Source organism: Antedon bifida, chromosome 9, assembly GCF_963402885.1.
Source record: "Antedon bifida chromosome 9, ecAntBifi1.1, whole genome shotgun sequence".
NCBI classification, from domain to species: domain Eukaryota; kingdom Metazoa; phylum Echinodermata; class Crinoidea; order Comatulida; family Antedonidae; genus Antedon; species Antedon bifida.
In genome coordinates this window covers 7,718,413-7,740,439 of record NC_136234.1, presented here as the reverse complement: position 1 = coordinate 7,740,439, position 22,027 = coordinate 7,718,413, and the positions used below count along the sequence as shown (strand labels likewise).

The following is a 22,027-nucleotide window of genomic DNA, read 5'->3' as shown; positions in this document are numbered from 1 at the left end:
TTTAAACTAATTGATTCCGTAAATCTTCTAATTGTAACCCTGGGTTATTATTTTTTGATTGTTTTTTAGGGTGGGTTACTATTAGAAGTGGGGGGGGGGGGGAAGGGGGATTACTATTGGAGTAGTGGGTTATTATTACTAATCTTAAATTAGGCACCTGTAAATAGTAAGGCACCTGAAAATAGTAACCCACCCCAACTTTTCCGGTCAGCAAATCATAGAAAAATAATAAAACAGTACGAATAAATAAATTTGTTTGAACTTTATTTTATAAACTCAAAAACACTCAGTCCTCCCGAGATCAACATGCATTATCTCCTTATTTTCAAAATATTGCTGCATAATAAACGACCAGTCTTAATGTCATTTTTTCAATAGTTTTTGTGACTCTAATAATAACCTCCCCCATGGGTTACTAGTAGTAGTAGTGGGTTATTACTATAGATTGACTTATAAGTTGGGTTACTACTAGAAGGGGGGTTACTATTAGAGTGTGGGTTACTATTAGAATTGACGGTACATGGTATAATACAAGCTGATCAATTTGGAAATGTTTACAATATTAAAGTGTAATTTATTAAGTTATTCAGTGATTAAATATTTCAAAGTATTTCAGCTAGAATGTCAATGTTTCTAATTTATTTTTCTTTACATTATGATCATTTATTTATACATAAAAATCATCACATATAAGACAAGAACAATTGTCCTGTAATTGATCCTGCTGGAGATAGATTTCATACATGTTAAAAACGTCAAATGTTTTTTAAAAAATTACCGGTATGAATATGAAAATATGAAGCACAATTAGTGTAGTATGTTCCCTAATAAAATTCTTAAATTTAATACTGTAACAGACTGAAATTAGGAACTATCCAGTGTATGTTAGATTCAATTAATAGTATTCCTAACACAGTACATTACTGTAGCAGCTTTGAGCGAGTAGCCAGATTTCTAATTCTTACATGATTGTACAGTAGAACAAATCATCAATAAAATAATCCAATACTTTTACTGGATTTGAACATCAGATGAATCTCTGATGAATCTAAAGATGTTAAAAACCACATGGACAATTGTTATTTAAATATTTTCAACGTCATGACAATACAAATTACATATTTAGAATATGACATCAACTAAGAACAATATAAAAATAGAAAATGAGAAAAACTGCAACCAGCTGCCCAAGAACATTTACTCCATCAACACATCAGACACTAGGCCTATATGAAAAGGAAAAAGACATTATTAATGTTAACACAACGAGTACCAGACAACATAACTCTTTTGGGATCATTTCAGCCACCAGTTATTGTGGCCGTCAGTTATGCCAGTACATTTTTTTTTTAAATTTATTTTACATGTGCCAATAAGTATGTGTGATTTTTACAAATAAAGTTGTTTTGTTTCCGTTTTGGTTTTATTCTGCAAATTGTGGTTTTTTAAATGTTGGAAATTAGTTTATTTATTATTAGTTACCATTACCAATATTAATAATTAATATTCATTTTATCGATAACAGGATTATGGTTTCTGTATCAAGTTATAAACTCCAAGTGCATAAGAAATGAAGAAGTACAATTAAAAAAACAAGAAATATTGTGTTTATGAGATGAGCCTTGTTGTTTGGGGTATCATGTATAATAATGATATGCAGAAATAAGAAAAGAAATATACGATTAATTATTATAATTAATCATTAAAACTAGATGTTAGATTAGTAAAATTTGTTTTGTATTAAGACACATTGATTAGTATTTATCGGCTGTTTAATAATTAATTAATATTTACTATATTCATAAAAACATTGCGCGGCTGATACTTGACTAGATACTAAACTAGTTTAATGGCCATTTAGTTCTGTGTTTATTTATGGCTATTTGGAGGCCTCCTTTTGTTTGGTGCGCATACAAAAGTGGGCCCGATCATCCGTTTAACACCCATACGCGAATCCTGGGCGAATATCTACTAGGCCTATTCTAGGCCTACCTAGCTAGGCTTAGGCTAGGGCCTAGCCTAAGAAAGATAAGCTAAATAGGCCTAGCTAGGCCCCTAGGCTAGTTATTTAATTTTGGCCCTAATTAATAGCGATATACAGTACTATATGCGGCGACTATAATAGGCTAGGCCTAACCTTTTAGCTTAGCTGAATAGGCCTATGCAACTAGTTTTTAAAATTGGTACCAACTCACCTCACGCCCAGCCAGGCGGCAAAGGCCGCATCACTTAGACCTAGGCTAGGCCTTCTAGGCCTAGAATAGAAGACACCGACAACAAATTAAAAGACATGCCTCTAGGACCTAGAATTATTTATAAATTTGGTGAAACAGAATTTAACCATTTAATTATTTTGTTTTATATAAATTGTAGCCTTAAGGATTGACAGAAAATAAACTTAGATAGGGGTCAATCGGTTGACTTTACTTCCCTCTTTTTAGTGTAAAATGGCCTTAAGGGTAATAATAAATTCCCCTTAGCACAGCGATTGTGGTATGAAAACGTTAAGGGGAAAGACAAAAAGGGTTATATCTGCCAATTTACCTACAAAATAAAAAAAAAGTTTGTATCGTAATTGGAATCATTAACATATAATTATGTTGAAACGCAAAAAAGAATATATTTAGCCGATATTTTGGTTTTAAACGGTTGGAATACCATCTTTCCCACTACACCTGTACAAATCCATTTGCATAACAACGCCGACATACCACCAACGATGAGATATAAATTCTTTTCTAAACACGTAACGAAGAGAACTATAATTCCTTTTTTTCTGACATTCAATTGTTAGTCATTCGCGGCGGTCAACGCGCCACACTGTTGAATTTTGATGTTGTTAATCTTTTACATTATATTATTCTAAATTAACCTGACTCTCTAAATATCTCTCTTTCAAAATAAAAGAAAAGCATTTTATATTTATTTAAAAAAAAAAAGAAATCCGTAGAGATTCGAACCCCAGCCAGTAGAGCTGAGAGAATACAATCCAAACGATAGTTACTAGAGCACTACCCGTTATGCCACAATGTACACGAGTAATAAAAGGTGACAATAGTATAGTCTTATACGCGCTTCATATTACGTCATTCTAATCGTTACGTCATAAATTTGCATATTCATGACGTACTTTTGAGGAAACGAATCTAGTTTTAACCTTGCTATTAACCAGAGGGCCGGATAGCTCAGTTGGTAGAGCGTCGTGGAACACGATTATCGTGGGTTCAAACCCCATGCCGGTCGGTGGAAAAGAGTTAAAGCTATGCGAGCTTCTGTGTTTGGGGTTCACAGACTTAAACGTCCCCCTTTCCACCACACATTATGAGGCAATAACATCAAAGCATCTGATGTGTGGTACCCCCAAGGCTGTGAGAGAGCCTTACCGTGCTAGAGGCAAGGGAGCACACCATCATTTTTTTTGGCTTCCCGCCTCTTTCCGATCTCGTAAATTTTATGTTTGGCGCCCTCAATTTTAAGAACACCTAAGTTATGTCAGAAAATTAGGAACAAATAAATAGAAATGTGTAAAGATGCCGATGCCTAGCCTGGCTAGTGTATTCTCTCTATTTATTTAAATACATATGCATTATTGTAATAAATAATTTCACAATTTCTGTGTGAATTATTAACTTTGAACAAACGAACATTATTCCAAACCATGTACTACATTTTACTGTGTTTGATCATGAATAAATGAAATGAATTAAGTGAATAATTGATCATGAGAAATCAAAACAACTGATACAATGAATTACATGATGAACAACAGCAGCCATCCAACCAACCCATTGATTGCTACTCCTATACAAATATTGATCAGTTGGTATGCCGTGCGTTATTATGCAAATGAGTTGGTGCAGGTGTAGTGGGGAAGATGGTATTGTTATTCATTGCGGTCAACACGCCACACTGTTGAATGTTGATATTGTTGATTATTCAAATCTTGTAAGAAAAACTATTTCTCCGGGCGGGAACCTAGCAGATCCCCTCATTTAGTTTGAAAGAAATCCATCTGGAAAAGATCTACACACATGTTCTAGCTATTCCAAATCCATTATAAAAATAATACCATTTATAATGCAAATGGCGAATGTAAAAAAAAACAGACGTTAAGGCGAAATCGCAAAATTATATTTGTTGACAAATGTTATGGACATTTTAATTCACGTTCATTCCCCTGATATAGTATAGTTTAAACTACACACTGTTCTAGCTATTCCAAATCCAGTATAAATTATAATACCATTTATAATGCGATGTAGGCCTAGGCCTAAATGGCGAATGTTAAAAAAACAGACGTTAAGGCGAAACAGTAAAATTATATTTGTTGACAAATTTTATTGAAATTTTAATTCACGACTGCTTTAATCTCACTCTTCCCTGATATAGTGTAGTCAAAACTACTATCACACATGTTCTAGCTATTCTAAATCCACTAAAAAATAATAATACCATTTATAATTTGCAATGTAAATGGCGAATGTTAAAAAAACAGACGTTAAGGCGAAATAGTAAAAAGAGCTGTCCCCAATTAAACGGTTCTACTATAATATAAATGTAGGCCTACACTATAATAGCTTATGAGAAGAAAAATTTACTACACAAATGTTATAATGTAAAAGAAAAATACTAGTATCAAGTTTTTTTTTAAAAATAACTTAGGCGCACTTTTAGTAAAAAAAAATGTTGTAAATGTATAGTAGAACCATAGGCATCATATTTTGAAAAATAAAAAATGTCCAAATCATCTAAAATTCTAGTAAATTACCCAATTTTTATACTAAAGATAAATAAATACATATAGAATTATTGTACCAAATTTGAACAAAATTGAAGTTGGTTAAGTATTTTTCCACGATGGTTTTTGAATGATGTTTTTACAGTTTTATTTTATCCAAATAATACTAAATTTCTATCACTAATAAAAATCTAACTTTTCGATATACTGTATTACAATTTTGGAATTAAATACTCTTTTATGAGTGGAACACACTTATGCTATTAAATATTACTTAACTTTTTTTCCCCGTTATTATTTGAAACCTACGCGAAATAATAAGAGAGGACGCTGTTTTACTGGTAATAGATATGGTTATTATGTGTTGTATTCTTCCGCTCGAGTATTCTTTAACCCCACAGACTACATCGCCCAGATAAATAGCGAGATCCTAAATATTTTTGTATTCTTATATACTATAGGAAAGATGATTCCATTTTGCTAAAGGAACCTTTAGAAATACAATAGCTTTATTTATTTGCAGTTTATTCAACAAGAAACGGAAACTAAATATCTAAATAAATAAAGTATAGACATAATGAATTAAATTAATAAGTACTTTTAGTACGAGAAAATGTATTATCAATGGGCAAAATGTGTAGCATTGATGCCATAAAAAAATAAATTGACGAGTATCGGTAAATATGTAGGCTTAGCTCGTGGTTCAGTGTAGCGGAGGAAATTCACTTTAGCTGCGTATCCTTATTACCACAACGCGAGAGAAATTGGCCTAACGGGTAGGCCTAGGACTTGTAGTGTGGGGGGCCTAGAAAGTCAAGCAGAGTGCCTCGGCCAACCTACGTTCCCTAGTAGGTAGAATGTTAATTTAGACCAGGCCATTTTTAAATAGGGCTGTATAGCGGAAATAGTTCTGGTGGTTCTACTTATATTTATTTGTATTAAATGATTTACCAAATCCTATACTTATACTACCTTAACATAAGAATTAGTAATAAACTAATAATTACTTCTACGGGAAAATATTTTATATCGACGGGGCAAAAAATATCTGCATTCTTTAAACAATAAGTTGACGAGTCTCAAAAAGTGTGGGCCTGCACGAACCTCCTGCGGGGAAGTTTGATTTCGGCCTAGCCTAGGCCTAGGCCTAGCTGGCCTATCCGTTGTATTGTATTGTATAGCAATACACTTTTTATACTTAGCTAGGCCTAGGCCCCTAGCTAGTAGTTTTTTTATTGGCATGTGGAAGGATGTCTTCGTATCAAATTAGCTTTGGATACAAATTGTTTTTTTTAAGGTAAAGTGGTTGCAACAATAGAATAGGCCTAGGCCTATCATAATAATAGGCCTAGGCCTAGTATTAGCTCTAGGCCTACTAGGCCTATAGTCTATTATAGCTCTAGGCCTAGTTAGGCTAGCTAGGCCTATATGACAGATCTGTTTTCTTCTTCTTTCTTTTATGGGAATGGGTTAGGCCTAGGCCTAGCTAGGCTAGGCCTAGTATTATTACTATAAAGGCTATATCGTTAGTCTAGTATCAAGCTAGCCTAGGCCGAAGACCCTATATTCAATTAGGTTTTCTGTTGACAGCTTTCATTCTAAAAACTAGGAAATGTAATTTTGGTTTAAGGTTTATTTTTTTTAGGCCCAGCAGGCTAGCCTACATGCTGGGACCTATCATCCTAGTATTGGCCTAGCCTATTTTATACCAATACCTAATAAATACAGTACAATCTATTCGCATGTCCTATATTAAACACTAAACCAAAGACTATTCAGGGTTATATGTAACAAATACGATGTAAATAGGCCTATATGCTTTTTATAAATCAACTTCAGTTCCAAAAAGTCAATATTTATATAGTGTAACGATTTTGATACCCCTCTTATTGTTATGGAATAGTCCTCTTAGGAGGCTTCTGATTGGTGGGTGGATTTGTAATCTAAGGAGGAAGAAACCCACATGTGAGGCAGTGCAGCTCCAACCTTGAACAGGAAGAGTCATAGGCTTAAAAATTATCTGATCCAATCCATACTAGGAATTACTTTATACTTGAAGTTACACGCAATTATTAATATTAGGTAGAGCATACGAATATCGTTTCTATTGTGTACTCTATCATCAGTTGTGAAAAGAATAAAACACCTCCTGAATTCGTAACAGATTGTAGTTTGTGCTTCTGTACGTCATATTATTTACTTATCGTCGTCGGAATAACACCGACGCCGAACCCGCTAACAACGAGGCAGGGGAAACGTTACACTGGTGGCAGCGGTGGGATTTAAGATTATTGTTGTTCTCATTTTCGTAAGTAAATTATCCTTTGTTTGTGAATATTGGTATGGAGGGGGATCTAATGAGTTTTAGTGATAGCCTTCTACTGGAGGAACCCGTAGTATTAGAACCTGAACAAGCAACAGGTAGGCCTAGGCCTACGCTTGAAGACACAGGTTATACTGAACGTGAATCAGGTTACCAGTCAGTACGTGAGGATATTGCCAGCCGGGGTAAACAGATAGGTCGAGATTCGGAGCCACTCGAGGAGAAACGTGATACGCCTAGACCTAGGAAGAGTCGTGTTACGTTGTTCCAGGATGTACGGGGAGCCGGACGGGTATTTTCGGAATTAGGGGAAAGTCCAAATCTTATAGCCAAGCTTGAAGCGGGCTATAGCGCAGTAGAACCGTACGATATTCCAGTGGAACGAGAAGGCCTGAATATTTCGTTAGTTACGGAATCGGGTGGAAGTACGAAACGAGTTGTACGTGGTACGAGCCAGGCCAATAGCTTACCGAGCCTAGGCCGAAATGTTTCAGAGGTAAGTATGGGACCCGAAGATGGGCCATTGCAGAGTACGGTACGAGTGAACCCAACACCGACGTGTGTTAACAGTTATGTTCCAGTAGTGGGACATTCGAATCCGGTTACGAGTACGGTTAACCGACCGACGGTCCGGCCTAAAAGCCAGATTTCTAGGATAGAACCGGTAACAGTACCAGAGCAATTGCCGCCTTTGAAACGAGAGAATGCCATTTATGGACGGGAGGCATTCGAACGGGTATTTGGGGACGCTGTGAAGCGGCCGGTGATTAATCCCGACCGGTACGAGGGAAAAGTACCATGGCGTGAATACCGGACGCATTTTGAATCCTGTAAATTAGCAAATGGGTGGTCAAACGAAAAAGCAGCCACCTTTCTAGCTGCATGTTTGAAGGGTCCTGCCCTGGGGATACTAGGGAACTTTGGACCGAAAGGATACAGTTACGAAGAATTGGTAGAGTCCCTTGAACGTAGATTCGGGACGGCACAACAGTCAGAGAATTATCTGATGCAATTAAGAATCCGCAGGCAGAAGGATGGGGAAACTCTGCAAATGTTAGGCCAAGTGATACGAGAATTGGCGAGCAGAGCCTATCCTACGATGCAGATGGAGGAGAAGGAGCGATTGGCGAAAGGGCATTTTATGGAGGCAGTAAGTGATCCTGAGGTACGAGAGGGGATCTTTAGATCTTGCCCAAACACACTGGACGATGCAATCTTAGCGGCATTGAATATAGAGGCATTTCAGCAGATGGAAAAGCAGCGCACACCTATTCAAAGCCGAAAACAGGTACGAGTCACTACTCGAGAGGAAAGTAGCGAAGAGAGGTTAAACAAGATGGAACGAGCACTGAACCAGTTAACCGAATTTATCACTAACAATACCGGTAGCGGAGGAGACCGTCCTAGAAGCCGTGAACGAGGGAATTGGCGGAACCAGAATACAAGGACGGGTTGTTACCGCTGTGGTGAAATAGGGCATTTTGCTCGAGATTGCAAATCTGAACGACCGTCGGGAAACGATGGACAACCAACCACAGGGGCCGGTGGAAGGTTGGGAAGCGACGGTGGCCCACCCAAACAGTAACGAGTGAACCAGACAACGCGACAGACCAGTCGGGGTGCACCAAACGTGTTAAGAAAAACCAACGAGAGCCAGAAATCACGAGATCCTATGAACCATTGTTTGACCCAAAAGAAGGGTTGTACGTGAAAGCAACCGTAACGGAAACAGACACGCACCTGTTAGTAGATACCGGGGCAACAGGCACCTTGTTGTCTACTGCTTTGTACTACCAGATACCGGCGAACCTGCGTCCTCGCCTGTCGAAGTTGTCATCCGAACTACATCAGGCGGACGGCAAACCCATCAGGACGAAGGGAAGCGCGGAGGTTGAAGTACGAGTAGGTGATACCTGCCGAACCATTAGTGTAATATTCGCGGATCTAACAGCACCAGGTATACTTGGAATGGATTTCCTCTTAGCGACTGGGGGAATACTGGACATGTCTACTCTAGAATTATGCTTGGGAAACGAAAAGATCCGATGTACCACAAAGGACGGAGAACCATTTGGCCGTTTAGTAAGGATACACGAAACCATTGAAATACCAGCAGAGTGTCAGTGTATTGCTACTGCGTACGTTCAACGAACCAGAGAAACAGAAGGGGGATGGATAGTGGAACCGAAGGGTTGTTCCAGTCTAGATGAAAAGGGCCTCGTCGTAGGTCGAACTGTGGTAGACCCAAATGCTCATTCATTCCCGCTACCTATACTAAATGCTGGTCCTGAAAAGAAAGTGATTTTGGCTGGTACGAAAGTTGGTGTCCTCACTCCAGTCACGATAGACCGTACAGTTACTACCAGAACAGTAAAGAACGAGACACCGTCTAGTAGCGGTTTGCCTGTGTATTTGGCGGAGTTGTATGAACGTAGCACAAAGGGTGTAAAACATCGGCACCATGTTCAGATCCAGAAATTGTTAAGCGATTATCAAGACGTGTTTGCTGCCAGTGACGCCGATCTTGGACGAACTGGACTAGTAAAGCACGACATAAAAACCAAGGGTGCTGCCCCGGTACGAGAGCCCCCACGACGACAACCTATGACAAACCAGGAGGAGATAGAGAAACAGGTACGAGACTTGTTAGAGCGAGGTGTGATCGAACCAACAGAAAGCCCTTGGGCTTCGAACGTTGTGTTGGTGTCAAAGAAAGATGGGACGAAACGATTCTGTGTTGATTATAGGCGGCTGAATGACCTTACTGTCAAAGACGCGTATCCGTTGCCGAGAATCGATGATTCTCTAGATGCATTATCGGGGGCAAAATGGTTCTCTACCTTAGATTTGGCCTCCGGCTATTGGCAAGTAGAGTTGGACGAGGACGCTAAACAGAAAGCGGCATTCGTAGTACGAGGTGGCCATTTTACGTGGACGGTAATGCCTTTTGGACTGTGTAACGCGCCGTCTACTTTTGAACGACTCATGGAACGGGTATTGAACGGGATGCAGTGGAAAGAGTTATTGATCTACTTAGACGATGTGATTGTGTATGCCAATTCTATAGAGGACGAGATAACCAGGTTGGGAAAAGTGTTTCAGCGATTCCGAGACGCAGGGCTAAAATTGAAGCCTAAGAAGTGTAGCCTCTTTCAGACAGAGGTTCTGTACCTTGGTCATGTGGTATCTGAAGCTGGAATAAAAACCGATCCAGAAAAGGTGGCGGCCGTACGAGATTGGCCGACCCCCAGAAATGCCCATGATGTACGCAGTTTCCTAGGGCTAGCAGCATACTATCGGAAGTTCATTAAGGACTTCTCAGCTCTGGCAAAGCCACTATTTCAACTAACGGAGAAATCACGAACGTTTGAGTGGAGTGAGCAGCAGCAAAGCGCGTTTGAAACCCTTAAGCAGATGTTGCAGACTTCACCTATCCTGGCTTACCCAAATCCAGACGCTGAATTCATCCTAGACACGGATGCTAGTAATTATGCATTGGGAGGCGTTTTATCACAGGTCCAAGATGGGCAGGAACGAGTTGTGGCGTACGGGAGTCGAACGCTGAGTAGAGCAGAGAAGAATTATTGTGTTACTAGAAGAGAGTTGTTGGCGTTGGTGCACTTCCTGAAGTACTTCAGGCAGTACCTATATGGACGAAAGATTACAATACGAACCGACCATTCGTCTTTAAGATGGCTCATAAACTTTAAAAATCCTGAAGGCCAATTAGCCAGGTGGTTTGAGGTAATAAGCTTGTACGAGTTTACAGTTGTTCACAGGCCAGGGGCCAAACACGGAAACGCCGATGGACTGTCCCGTCGACCGTGCAAACAGTGTGGAAAAGGTACCGGTAGCAAAGAACCTGTACCTGAAGAACCAGAACCGGCAGAAGAACCTGTGTCAAAAGTACCAGTTCAAAACCATATCCGATTATCACGACTAGAACCAGAAATACCGAACGTAGCCTTAACAAACCATCAGTTGCAGGATGAATCCATCGCATGGGTATACCGCGCAAAGGAAAATAATACTGCTAGGCCCGATTGGGCGGACGTGTCTCCTGAAAATCGGGCATATTGGTTACTATGGGACCTGTTAGAAATTAGAGGTGGAACTTTGTGCAGAAAATGGGAAAGCGATGACGGAAGTACCAGTACGTGGAAAGTGGTGCTGCCAAGTAACCTCCGGTCCCAGATGATGGACGAGGTGCACGGGGGTGTTACCAGTGGGCACTTGGGGGTAACTAAGACATTAGGAAAATTGAAACAAAAGTTCTACTGGCCCAGGATGCACCTAGACGTACGAGCACATGTCAGAAAGTGTGGGCCATGCGCCAAACGGAAAACCCCACCCCAACGCAGGAAGGCTCCCCTCCAGCAGTGGCCAGTGCATGAACCAATGGAACGAGTAGCAATGGACATCCTAGGGCCCCTGCCCCAGTCGACTAAAGGCAATAAGTACGTGCTTGTGGTGGGCGAGTATTTAACCAAATGGATGGAAGCTTATCCGATTCCGGATCAATGTGCAGAGACGGTGGCTAGAACGTTGGTAGAGGAATTCGTGCTACGATACGGAGTACCTAAACAAATACACTCCGACCAGGGTAGGAATTTTGAGTCGGCTGTTATTGCAGAGATGTGTAAATTACTTGGCACCCACAAAACCAGAACAACACCTTATAACCCAAAGTCTGATGGCTTAATCGAACGCTTTAATCGGACACTAGTAGATGTGGTAGCAATCATGATGCAGACACATTCCGATCAGAGTCGGTGGGACGAGGTTTTGCCGTATGCGACGTTTGCGTACCGAACAACTCCACAAGAGTCTACGGGAGAAACCCCGTTCATGATGATGTTTGGTAGAGAGGCTGTTGTACCCGTAGATCTACTTGTTGAACCGGCAGAAGCCGTAGCAGTGGACGAGACGGACGATCTGGCGACAAGTACCCGAAAGCAACTGCAGCTAGCTGCTGTACGTGCGCGAGAGGCATTGAAAAAGAGCGCCCGGAGGCAGAAGCGGTTATATGACCGATTGGCGGGAGGACCTTCTTTGAACGAGGGAAGTTTTGTACTCATGTACGACAAAACCAAGAGAAAAGGAGTCTCTCCAAAACTGGAGAGTCGTTGGCGTGGTCCGTACCTGATCTGCAAAAAGATGTCGGAAGTAACGTACCGGATCCATCTAAGTCCCAAAGGGAAGTACCGGGTAGTTCACTTCGACCTCCTCAAGATCTATGAGGGAAACGTTACAGGAACGTGCTGGGCTACACCGGTGGTAGGGAATGTCCATACAGAACCAGATTCAAGTGCAAATATAGGACATACATCTATTGTTTCTGAGGTACCAGACTCGTCAGGCTCGGCAGAACCCGAACCAGATAACTCATCTCGCTATCTGAAAAGGCGACAGAGGAACCGTCCTGCACGGTTTCTCCAAGATTAGTACGGTGTACTGCCGTTGGACCAGATAGTTATTTTTGTTTGTTTGTTTTTTTTAATTATTTTTCTATTTCCAGATTGAAACGATGAAAGAATGTAAAGAGTGTAAATCCGTGTTTCCTACTGTGACGGCACTACGTGGGCACCGGGAAACAAAGCACCCAAGGGATTTCGTTTGCCAATTTTGCAGTGGACGGTTTCGGGAGAAATCTGCTCTGGACCGGCACGAAACCAGGAACCACATGTATTCTCATTCCGGTGGATTGCGGGGGCGACCAGGCCCGGCGGAAAAGGCTGAGTTACGTGCCACATTACCGGAAATTGAACTGTCGCCAGGGTCGCAGTCGTTGTTGGACGAGATGGTGAAGGGAGAAGAGATGGTGAAGGGAGAAGACCCGGTGCCGAAGAAAGTCCGTCGAGTCTCAAAGGGAAAGCCCGCTTTTCTCTCTGATGAGACCCGAGAGGCCCTGACATCGGATGGTACCGGTTTCTTGGAAAGGAGGGTTGCGGACCGGGTTACTAAAGTAATCAAAAAGAAGAAACTAACACATTACCGAGACGGAAGTGTCAGCCTAGTGGAGGAAGTGACAGAAGAATACTTGTTGGATTAGCTAGTTGTTTTTTTTTAATCCCTTAAGGAATGCGGCAGAGGTATAGTAGACCCTCTGTCTAAGTTTTGTTTGTTTGATTTTGTTTTTATATTTTTTATTGACGATTCAGGGGACGAATCGTTCTGGGAGGGGGGCAGTGTAACGATTTTGATACCCCTCTTATTGTTATGGAATAGTCCTCTTAGGAGGCTTCTGATTGGTGGGTGGATTTGTAATCTAAGGAGGAAGAAACCCACATGTGAGGCAGTGCAGCTCCAACCTTGAACAGGAAGAGTCATAGGCTTAAAAATTATCTGATCCAATCCATACTAGGAATTACTTTATACTTGAAGTTACACGCAATTATTAATATTAGGTAGAGCATACGAATATCGTTTCTATTGTGTACTCTATCATCAGTTGTGAAAAGAATAAAACACCTCCTGAATTCGTAACAGATTGTAGTTTGTGCTTCTGTACGTCATATTATTTACTTATCGTCGTCGGAATAACACCGACGCCGAACCCGCTAACAACGAGGCAGGGGAAACGTTACAATAGTTAAAAACAAGGAATATTTAAATAACGCTAACTGTTACGCCGTACACATCTTTTGATCGATTCAATAAGCAATATTTTATAATTCGAGATCTGTGCTGACTTGTCTGTGTTCTTGGGTGATTCTTCAGACAAGACATAAAGTTGTTGGTCACTGTCTGTACGACCTAATAATTAATAATTAAAAAATTAGTAGAATTGTTATTGTTTCTTCAGAAGAAAAAAATCTCAAAATGACCAACAGAAGACGACTGGATATGTGTTTTGAAGCATCACATATTAGAAGACAAGACCTAGATGGACATTTACTGTATTCTATTTGAAGGAAAAGGTAATCTTATAATAGGCTTACTAATATTTTATGCAGTGTAGTGAAATTCAGGCATCACTGCATCAGTGGAAAATTCAGAATGTTAACACCAGACCATGATTTACTGGCTAATTGTTAAAAAGTGATATATTGTGATATATGCAGTAGTTATTTGAAAAAAATCATAAATCATTAATTAAAAATACTGTTGCAGCCAATGGCGCAATTGCAGATAATTCTTCTTTTTATAAAAAAAAGTGCAAAAAAGAATTATAAGGCTTCCATTTCAGCAGGGCTTGATTTTTGTTTTTGTTGTGACTAGCCCACTGGGCAAGATAACTTAACTTAATTATATTAAGCCTATAGTTTAAGTAAATGCTAAATTAAATTATAAATAAACAACTATAAAATAAAATTATTTTTAATTTACACTAAAATATGTTTTAATGTTAATAATAAATTAAGTACAAAGTACTGTAAAATATTTCATCCCAATTGTTAATTAACTTAATCAACAGGTAAGTATAATGTTCCCTTAGGTTGCTTTCTTGGATATTGGAGAAGTTACTGTAGAAGGTCCAGCGGTTGTATACATTTCATAATGGCTTCAGTCCTGCTATCGGGATGTTTGGTACTTCAGGACTAACAATTCAGGATAATGTAATTCACCACACAGTTGGAGCAGGTAAGCAATGCCAAAATACTTCTCTTTCCCTTATATAGTAACTTACATTTTAGATTAATCTGCTGTTCTGTCTTTCCTGGTACATATCAAGACCGCTACAATGCTGAGGATATATCGTGGCCAGCAGGTATTGAAATTGAGAGCTCCAGAGATGTCATCCTACAAGACAACACTGTGGTAGGCTCTGAGATGGTGCTGTACCATGTCAGTGGGGAGATTGTGACGTTGAAAGTCAATGGAGCAACAACGAAGGCCATACTTCTTTGCACGGTGTTCATGACGAGGGATGGTCAGAGAGACTGCACACAGATTGCCAATTTCTTCATCTGGAAGAATTGGGATTATGGAGTCTTTTTCCAAATGACTGATCTTGTTCTTGCTGACAACAACATCGGGGTGATGCCATTTGTCATTGAGCCATCTTCTCTTAGTCATGAAGCTGTTGATAAGTATGTGTGAGAATGGACGTTTATAATTGGTACAAGCCTGTTCTTTGATTGCGATGAGTTACAGGTAGGTTCAGTAAGATTTAACATTAAATAGCATGTTACAAACCGAATACTGTATATATGTAAAAATCATAATGAATGAAACAATGTTAATGACGATGAAATAAAAGTGGGAAACCAAAAAAAAAAAAAAAAAAGATATAAACAGTTTCAATAAATATGAACATTTTTATTATTCATTTTAAAAGATGTTTTTTTTTTTCTGTATTTCAATTTTTATTATATTTTCATTTTGGGGAACTCTATTTTGCATTCTGTCAAATAAAATCAATGTATATTTATTATACAGTATATGCATACTTGACTTTCATTCGAAAGGAAATTTGTCAAAGGACTTTCTTACTCTTCTACCTCCTTTTTCTTAACGTGTACTGATAATGCCATTCCATTGTGTAATCAGTTACGTAATTTATAAATTCTGATTAAAATATTACATTTTTCCATTAACATTTTCATGTAAATATTTCAGAATCAACCGGAGAATGCAGGTCTACCGGAGAATGTTAGTCTAGTATCAAGCTAGCCTAGCCGAAGACCCTATATTCAATTAGGTTTTCTGTTGACAGCTTTCATTCTAAAAACTAGGAAATGTAATTTTGGTTTAAGGTTTATTTTTTTTAGGCCCAGCAGGCTAGCCTACATGCTGGGACCTATCATCCTAGTATTGGCCTAGCCTATTTTATACCAATACCTAATAAATACAGTACAATCTATTCGCATGTCCTATATTAAACACCAAACCAAAGACTATTCAGGGTTATATGTAACAAATACGATGTAAATAGGCCTATATGCTTTTTATAAATCAACTTCAGTTCCAAAAAGTCAATATTTATATAGTTAAAAACAAGGAATATTTAAATAACGCTAACTGTTACGCCGTACACATCTTTTGATCGATTCAATAAGCAATATTTTATAATTCGAGATCTGTGCTGACTTGTCTGTGTTCTTGGGTGATTCTTCAGACAAGACATAAAGTTGTTGGTCACTGTCTGTACGACCTAATAATTAATAATTAAAAAATTAGTAGAATTGTTATTGTTTCTTCAGAAGAAAAAAATCTCAAAATGACCAACAGAAGACGACTGGATATGTGTTTTGAAGCATCACATATTAGAAGACAAGACCTAGATGGACATTTACTGTATTCTATTTGAAGGAAAAGGTAATCTTATAATAGGCTTACTAATATTTTATGCAGTGTAGTGAAATTCAGGCATCACTGCATCAGTGGAAAATTCAGAATGTTAACACCAGACCATGATTTACTGGCTAATTGTTAAAAAGTGATATATTGTGATATATGCAGTAGTTATTTGAAAAAAATCATAAATCATTAATTAAAAATACTGTTGCAGCCAATGGCGCAATTGCAGATAATTCTTCTTTTTATAAAAAAAAGTGCAAAAAAGAATTATAAGGCTTCCATTTCAGCAGGGCTTGATTTTTGTTTTTGTTGTGACTAGCCCACTGGGCAAGATAACTTAACTTAATTATATTAAGCCTATAGTTTAAGTAAATGCTAAATTAAATTATAAATAAACAACTATAAAATAAAATTATTTTTAATTTACACTAAAATATGTTTTAATGTTAATAATAAATTAAGTACAAAGTACTGTAAAATATTTCATCCCAATTGTTAATTAACTTAATCAACAGGTAAGTATAATGTTCCCTTAGGTTGCTTTCTTGGATATTGGAGAAGTTACTGTAGAAGGTCCAGCGGTTGTATACATTTCATAATGGCTTCAGTCCTGCTATCGGGATGTTTGGTACTTCAGGACTAACAATTCAGGATAATGTAATTCACCACACAGTTGGAGCAGGTAAGCAATGCCAAAATACTTCTCTTTCCCTTATATAGTAACTTACATTTTAGATTAATCTGCTGTTCTGTCTTTCCTGGTACATATCAAGACCGCTACAATGCTGAGGATATATCGTGGCCAGCAGGTATTGAAATTGAGAGCTCCAGAGATGTCATCCTACAAGACAACACTGTGGTAGGCTCTGAGATGGTGCTGTACCATGTCAGTGGGGAGATTGTGACGTTGAAAGTCAATGGAGCAACAACGAAGGCCATACTTCTTTGCACGGTGTTCATGACGAGGGATGGTCAGAGAGACTGCACACAGATTGCCAATTTCTTCATCTGGAAGAATTGGGATTATGGAGTCTTTTTCCAAATGACTGATCTTGTTCTTGCTGACAACAACATCGGGGTGATGCCATTTGTCATTGAGCCATCTTCTCTTAGTCATGAAGCTGTTGATAAGTATGTGTGAGAATGGACGTTTATAATTGGTACAAGCCTGTTCTTTGATTGCGATGAGTTACAGGTAGGTTCAGTAAGATTTAACATTAAATAGCATGTTACAAACCGAATACTGTATATATGTAAAAATCATAATGAATGAAACAATGTTAATGACGATGAAATAAAAGTGGGAAACCAAAAAAAAAAAAAAAAAAGATATAAACAGTTTCAATAAATATGAACATTTTTATTATTCATTTTAAAAGATGTTTTTTTTTTTCTGTATTTCAATTTTTATTATATTTTCATTTTGGGGAACTCTATTTTGCATTCTGTCAAATAAAATCAATGTATATTTATTATACAGTATATGCATACTTGACTTTCACTCGAAAGGAAATTTGTCAAAGGACTTTCTTACTCTTCTACCTCCTTTTTCTTAACGTGTACTGATAATGCCATTCCATTGTGTAATCAGTTACGTAATTTATAAATTCTGATTAAAATATTACATTTTTCCATTAACATTTTCATGTAAATATTTCAGAATCAACCGGAGAATGCAGGTCAAAGTGCAAAACAGCGTGCACCTCGTCCAGAGAATGGAAATGCTGGATTCGTGTGGGCAAATTTCATGTAATGGTGCTCAATTTTTTCAATTTCATGGTATACATAATTACCCAGCTATTGCTGGAAGCACAAGATTGCAAGGTATGTAAAAGCATGACATAATCTGGTCCTTACTTGGACAAACCTAGTCCTTACTTCGACAAACCAACAACTGCCATTGTTTGAGTTCTATTGCAGGAAACGCATACTCATACTGTTTACACATGAAGCTGAATGCTTATAGGTACAAAGAAGGTAGCAGTCAGAGACAAGAACAGGGTTTACATACATATACCTAATTTAGGGTAAGTACTAATAGTATTTATCCTATATATCTACGGACCGCTTGCATTTATCCAAGTTACGTTATTGTAAATCATTGTGTATCTTTACTTGCTAATTGCATTATTTTCATCAACCTAGTACACTTTCTGTACCTACAATACTTTTCATTTAATCTTAACACTACAGTAAAGTTAAAAAGACCCCCTTCCCTACGTTTTTTAGATCTAATTTAAGGTCACAAACTACAATTAATGTAAAAATAAATATTATATGGTAACTTTTTTGTCTTTAAATGGTTAAAAATGTGAAAAATAAGTTGATTCTAGTAATTTTAGCGGCCCGCTATAAATCCCAAAATGCATTGCGTGCGGATTGATATTTTTGTTTTTCTTCTGTAATTCACCCACTTTTTGATTGATCGTGAGGCCAAAACAAATGGAAGACTCATAAATTTTCACCGAAAGTACCAGGTTTTCCCCATTTTGTATCAACGGAGTCTGGCAAATATAGAAAGACAATTAATGCAGCAACTATACAACGTCAGGCTAGGTATATAACTAGCATACGATATTCGTACGTTACCGATGTTTACCGGCTAGGCCTACAAAACTCAGCCTAGCTAGGCTAGACCTAAAGACTGCCCACGAGAGGTCATTCGCCGCGAGCTAGCACCACCGGTAGTTCTCTCAACGGTTACACCACTGGGTAGCAACAAACAGGAACTGTCTTTACACACATAATCTCGATTCACATCACTCAGCTCTTTCATAGGTTGAACCTGCGATCCAACATCATACCCCTTCATAGTTACTCCTTCTTCAACAGCAACTTCTGCTATCATCACTCCCAAACAACCATTGATTTGTTCAACAACTATTTCGTCCGCAAGTTTGACATCCACCGCTGTTCCTAAAATGGTCCCAGCATCAACAACTACTTCTTGATCACTTTCGTTTGCTACTGCCAATTGACAAACAGATCTTTCCTGATGAGAAAAACCATCTAATACCCTTACTGGTCCTTTCATGCTCGACTCCACCAAGATGCTTCCAACTTCAGAGTGTTTCGATATCACACATTCCACTTGTCGCACTGTCAGAGGAGGGAAAACTTCTTGATTATTTGTCCTCACATTAGACTCCTTCTCTTCCGATTCTAAGACTTCATTTACCAGGTGCCAGGCTTCGTTCTTGTTTTTATTACCCTGACATAAGACAGCTCTTAATGCATTACAACCAAGAATAATCGGGAAATCAACTCTGCGTTTACTCATAACATGGTCTTCCACAACCAAAAACCCTACATCAGCAGTTGTGTCAAACAGTGAAATAGTCGTCTTCAAGTACCCAACAATCGGAATAGTAATCCCAGTTACTCCAACTACTTTGATAGCAACATCGCCTCCTAGGACTCCAAGGGTAGGCCGAAGTACTTCTTGGTAACAGCTCAGAGGAATAAGACTGGTCTCAGCTCCAGTATCCAAGATACACCCTAATTCTGTCCCACCAATAATTAACTTTGCCGTCGGACTGTCTGCTATCAGTAAGCTTCTTAAAACATCATTATCTGCCAACGGTGAAGAATGCGATACTATTCCAACACCAGGTGTCACTACCGTAGATGCCGTTGTTGCCGCTTCTGATGGTTGTGGTGCAGGAAGTTCCATACTGTCTACTTGGTTTCTCTGTGGGCAATCCTTCTGCATATGGCCAGGGTTCCCACATTTGTGACACTTTGTTGGACATCTACAATCTCTTTTCACATGCCCTTTCCTCCCACAGTTGTAACAAGTCTCTTCTCTCCTTTCACTTCTACCACCTTTTAAAGTCTTCACTACTCCCACCATATCTTGGACCATTTCTTCAATTGATTGAGTTCCCCTTGTAACTTTAAAATGTGGTCTTCTCCTTGCACTCTAGCCACAGATACTGGTTGAACTTCCAAAACCTCTCTTACTCTTGCGTTTACAGACTGAACACTTTGGTCTTGGAATAGTTCCATCACTTCTTCTCTCATAACTAAAAACGATTTGTCTTTACTCGCAATTATAATCCTTCTCAACTCCCTCTGAATACTCTTATCCCGAACTCCTGTCACCAATCTTTCTTTTAAAGTGCTATCTTTTAGCTTTGTCAGCGCCTCTTTCTCTTCTCCACTAGCAGCTGCTTCCATCCGATCATACAGTCTGATTAGGGTACTACTAAAATCTGCGAGTGTTTCTCCCTCCAATTGTTCTCTCTCATGCAGCTTTGTACTCAAAGACTGTACACGCTCACCTGGTCCAAACCTCAGTTTTAGAATCTTAATAATCTCGGCACTATCTTCTTTTACACCCGCCTCCCGACAAAGGATCTCTTCCTTAGCTGCTCCAGTCAGGTGTGTTAACAGAGCTTGGGCCTTATCACGTCCCGTTAATTTATAGAATGTTGAATACTCCTCAAATTCAATTATCCATTCATGCAAGGACAGGTCACCAGGATTCAATGGTTGCCCTTTGAACTTACTTAATTTTATTGCTGGCATCGTTCTAGCGGAAGAAAGGTTCTGGAACGCACCAGTCAAGGCAGCCACCATTTCTGCAATACCAGCAGGAGCTGCATCACCACCTTCAGCATTTGCCATCTCAATATAATTTGGGTTACAGAAATATATAAATAATAAATGCAATACAAATCTCAACAAATCCTGATTAGTACATCAATTTATGCATTTCACAAAACTATCTAAAATAATACCGTTAACTCCTTATCACTAAGTTGAGGGTTTTCCACTTGATCTTCAATCTTGAGTTGCAATCATCCCACTTCTGACACCATTTGTCGTCGTTCGGGTTCTATTCTACTTATGTCTTGTCAGGACGCACACACCAGAAGTAACGACGATACAATAAAAAGATTGGTTGCAATTTGGTATTCTTTATTTGTGAATATCCGTACTCAAGGTGAAGAACACAACAGCAATGAAACGAAAATACAAAAAAAAAAACCCTAAAAAACAATTCTTTAACAAAAAGTATAAAAGTTGACAATACATTATCTGTCTCAACTATATAAATATCTCAAAACAAACAACAAGTTCTTAACATTTCTTTATATCGCATTAAGAATATTTCTGATAAAATCATTAACTAGGCCTAAATCAGTAGCATAGTACCCATAAAAATACATGATATCAACAATCTAGCACTTGGCCATTCCGACTTACCCAACTAGAGATAAACTATCTTAAGAGCCATTGTCTGTAAAAATCAAAGATTTGGTGGCAGATGTAAAAAAATGGATTTCTCTCAAATTTTTACCATGAATAGACATTTCAATAAAAAGCATATCTACAACATTCATTTTAATTTTTAGCCTCCGTTGCCATGACAACGGTCAATTATCCAAATTTTGATGTTTTTGCCATTTTTCACAGATTTTCTATAGTGAAAAAGTACAAACTTGTATACTTATTTTAACCAAAAATACTTACAGTATACAGTTTTTGTTTATAGCAGTGTAATCAACATGTATTGAGTTCCATTTAAGGTAGAAAAAAAATTAATTACAAAATGGAGTTTGGTTGATACCATTATTTTAAAAAGGGGTGTTTTAAAAAAATATTTTTTTTATAAAAGTATACCTCATAAACGTACCTATAACTTCCAAAGTGGTGTTTTTAAATCAATGAGGTTTTTTAATTTGATAGTCAATAGGTTTGTCAACAATAATCACGAA

The 22,027-nt window shown here is 38.4% G+C and overlaps 1 protein-coding gene across 1 annotated transcript; it reads right to left on the bottom strand.

Annotated features, from left to right (window-relative positions):
• Nucleotides 1-20,144: 20,144 nt before the first annotated feature.
• On the bottom strand, nucleotides 20,145-21,053 carry LOC144852381 (uncharacterized). Its single transcript, XM_078710168.1, has one exon. The coding sequence runs from the start codon at nucleotides 20,931-20,933 to the stop codon at nucleotides 20,145-20,147; it is 789 nt and encodes a 262-aa protein (XP_078566294.1). The 5' UTR covers nucleotides 20,934-21,053.
• Between the last annotated feature and the right edge of the window lie 974 nt (nucleotides 21,054-22,027).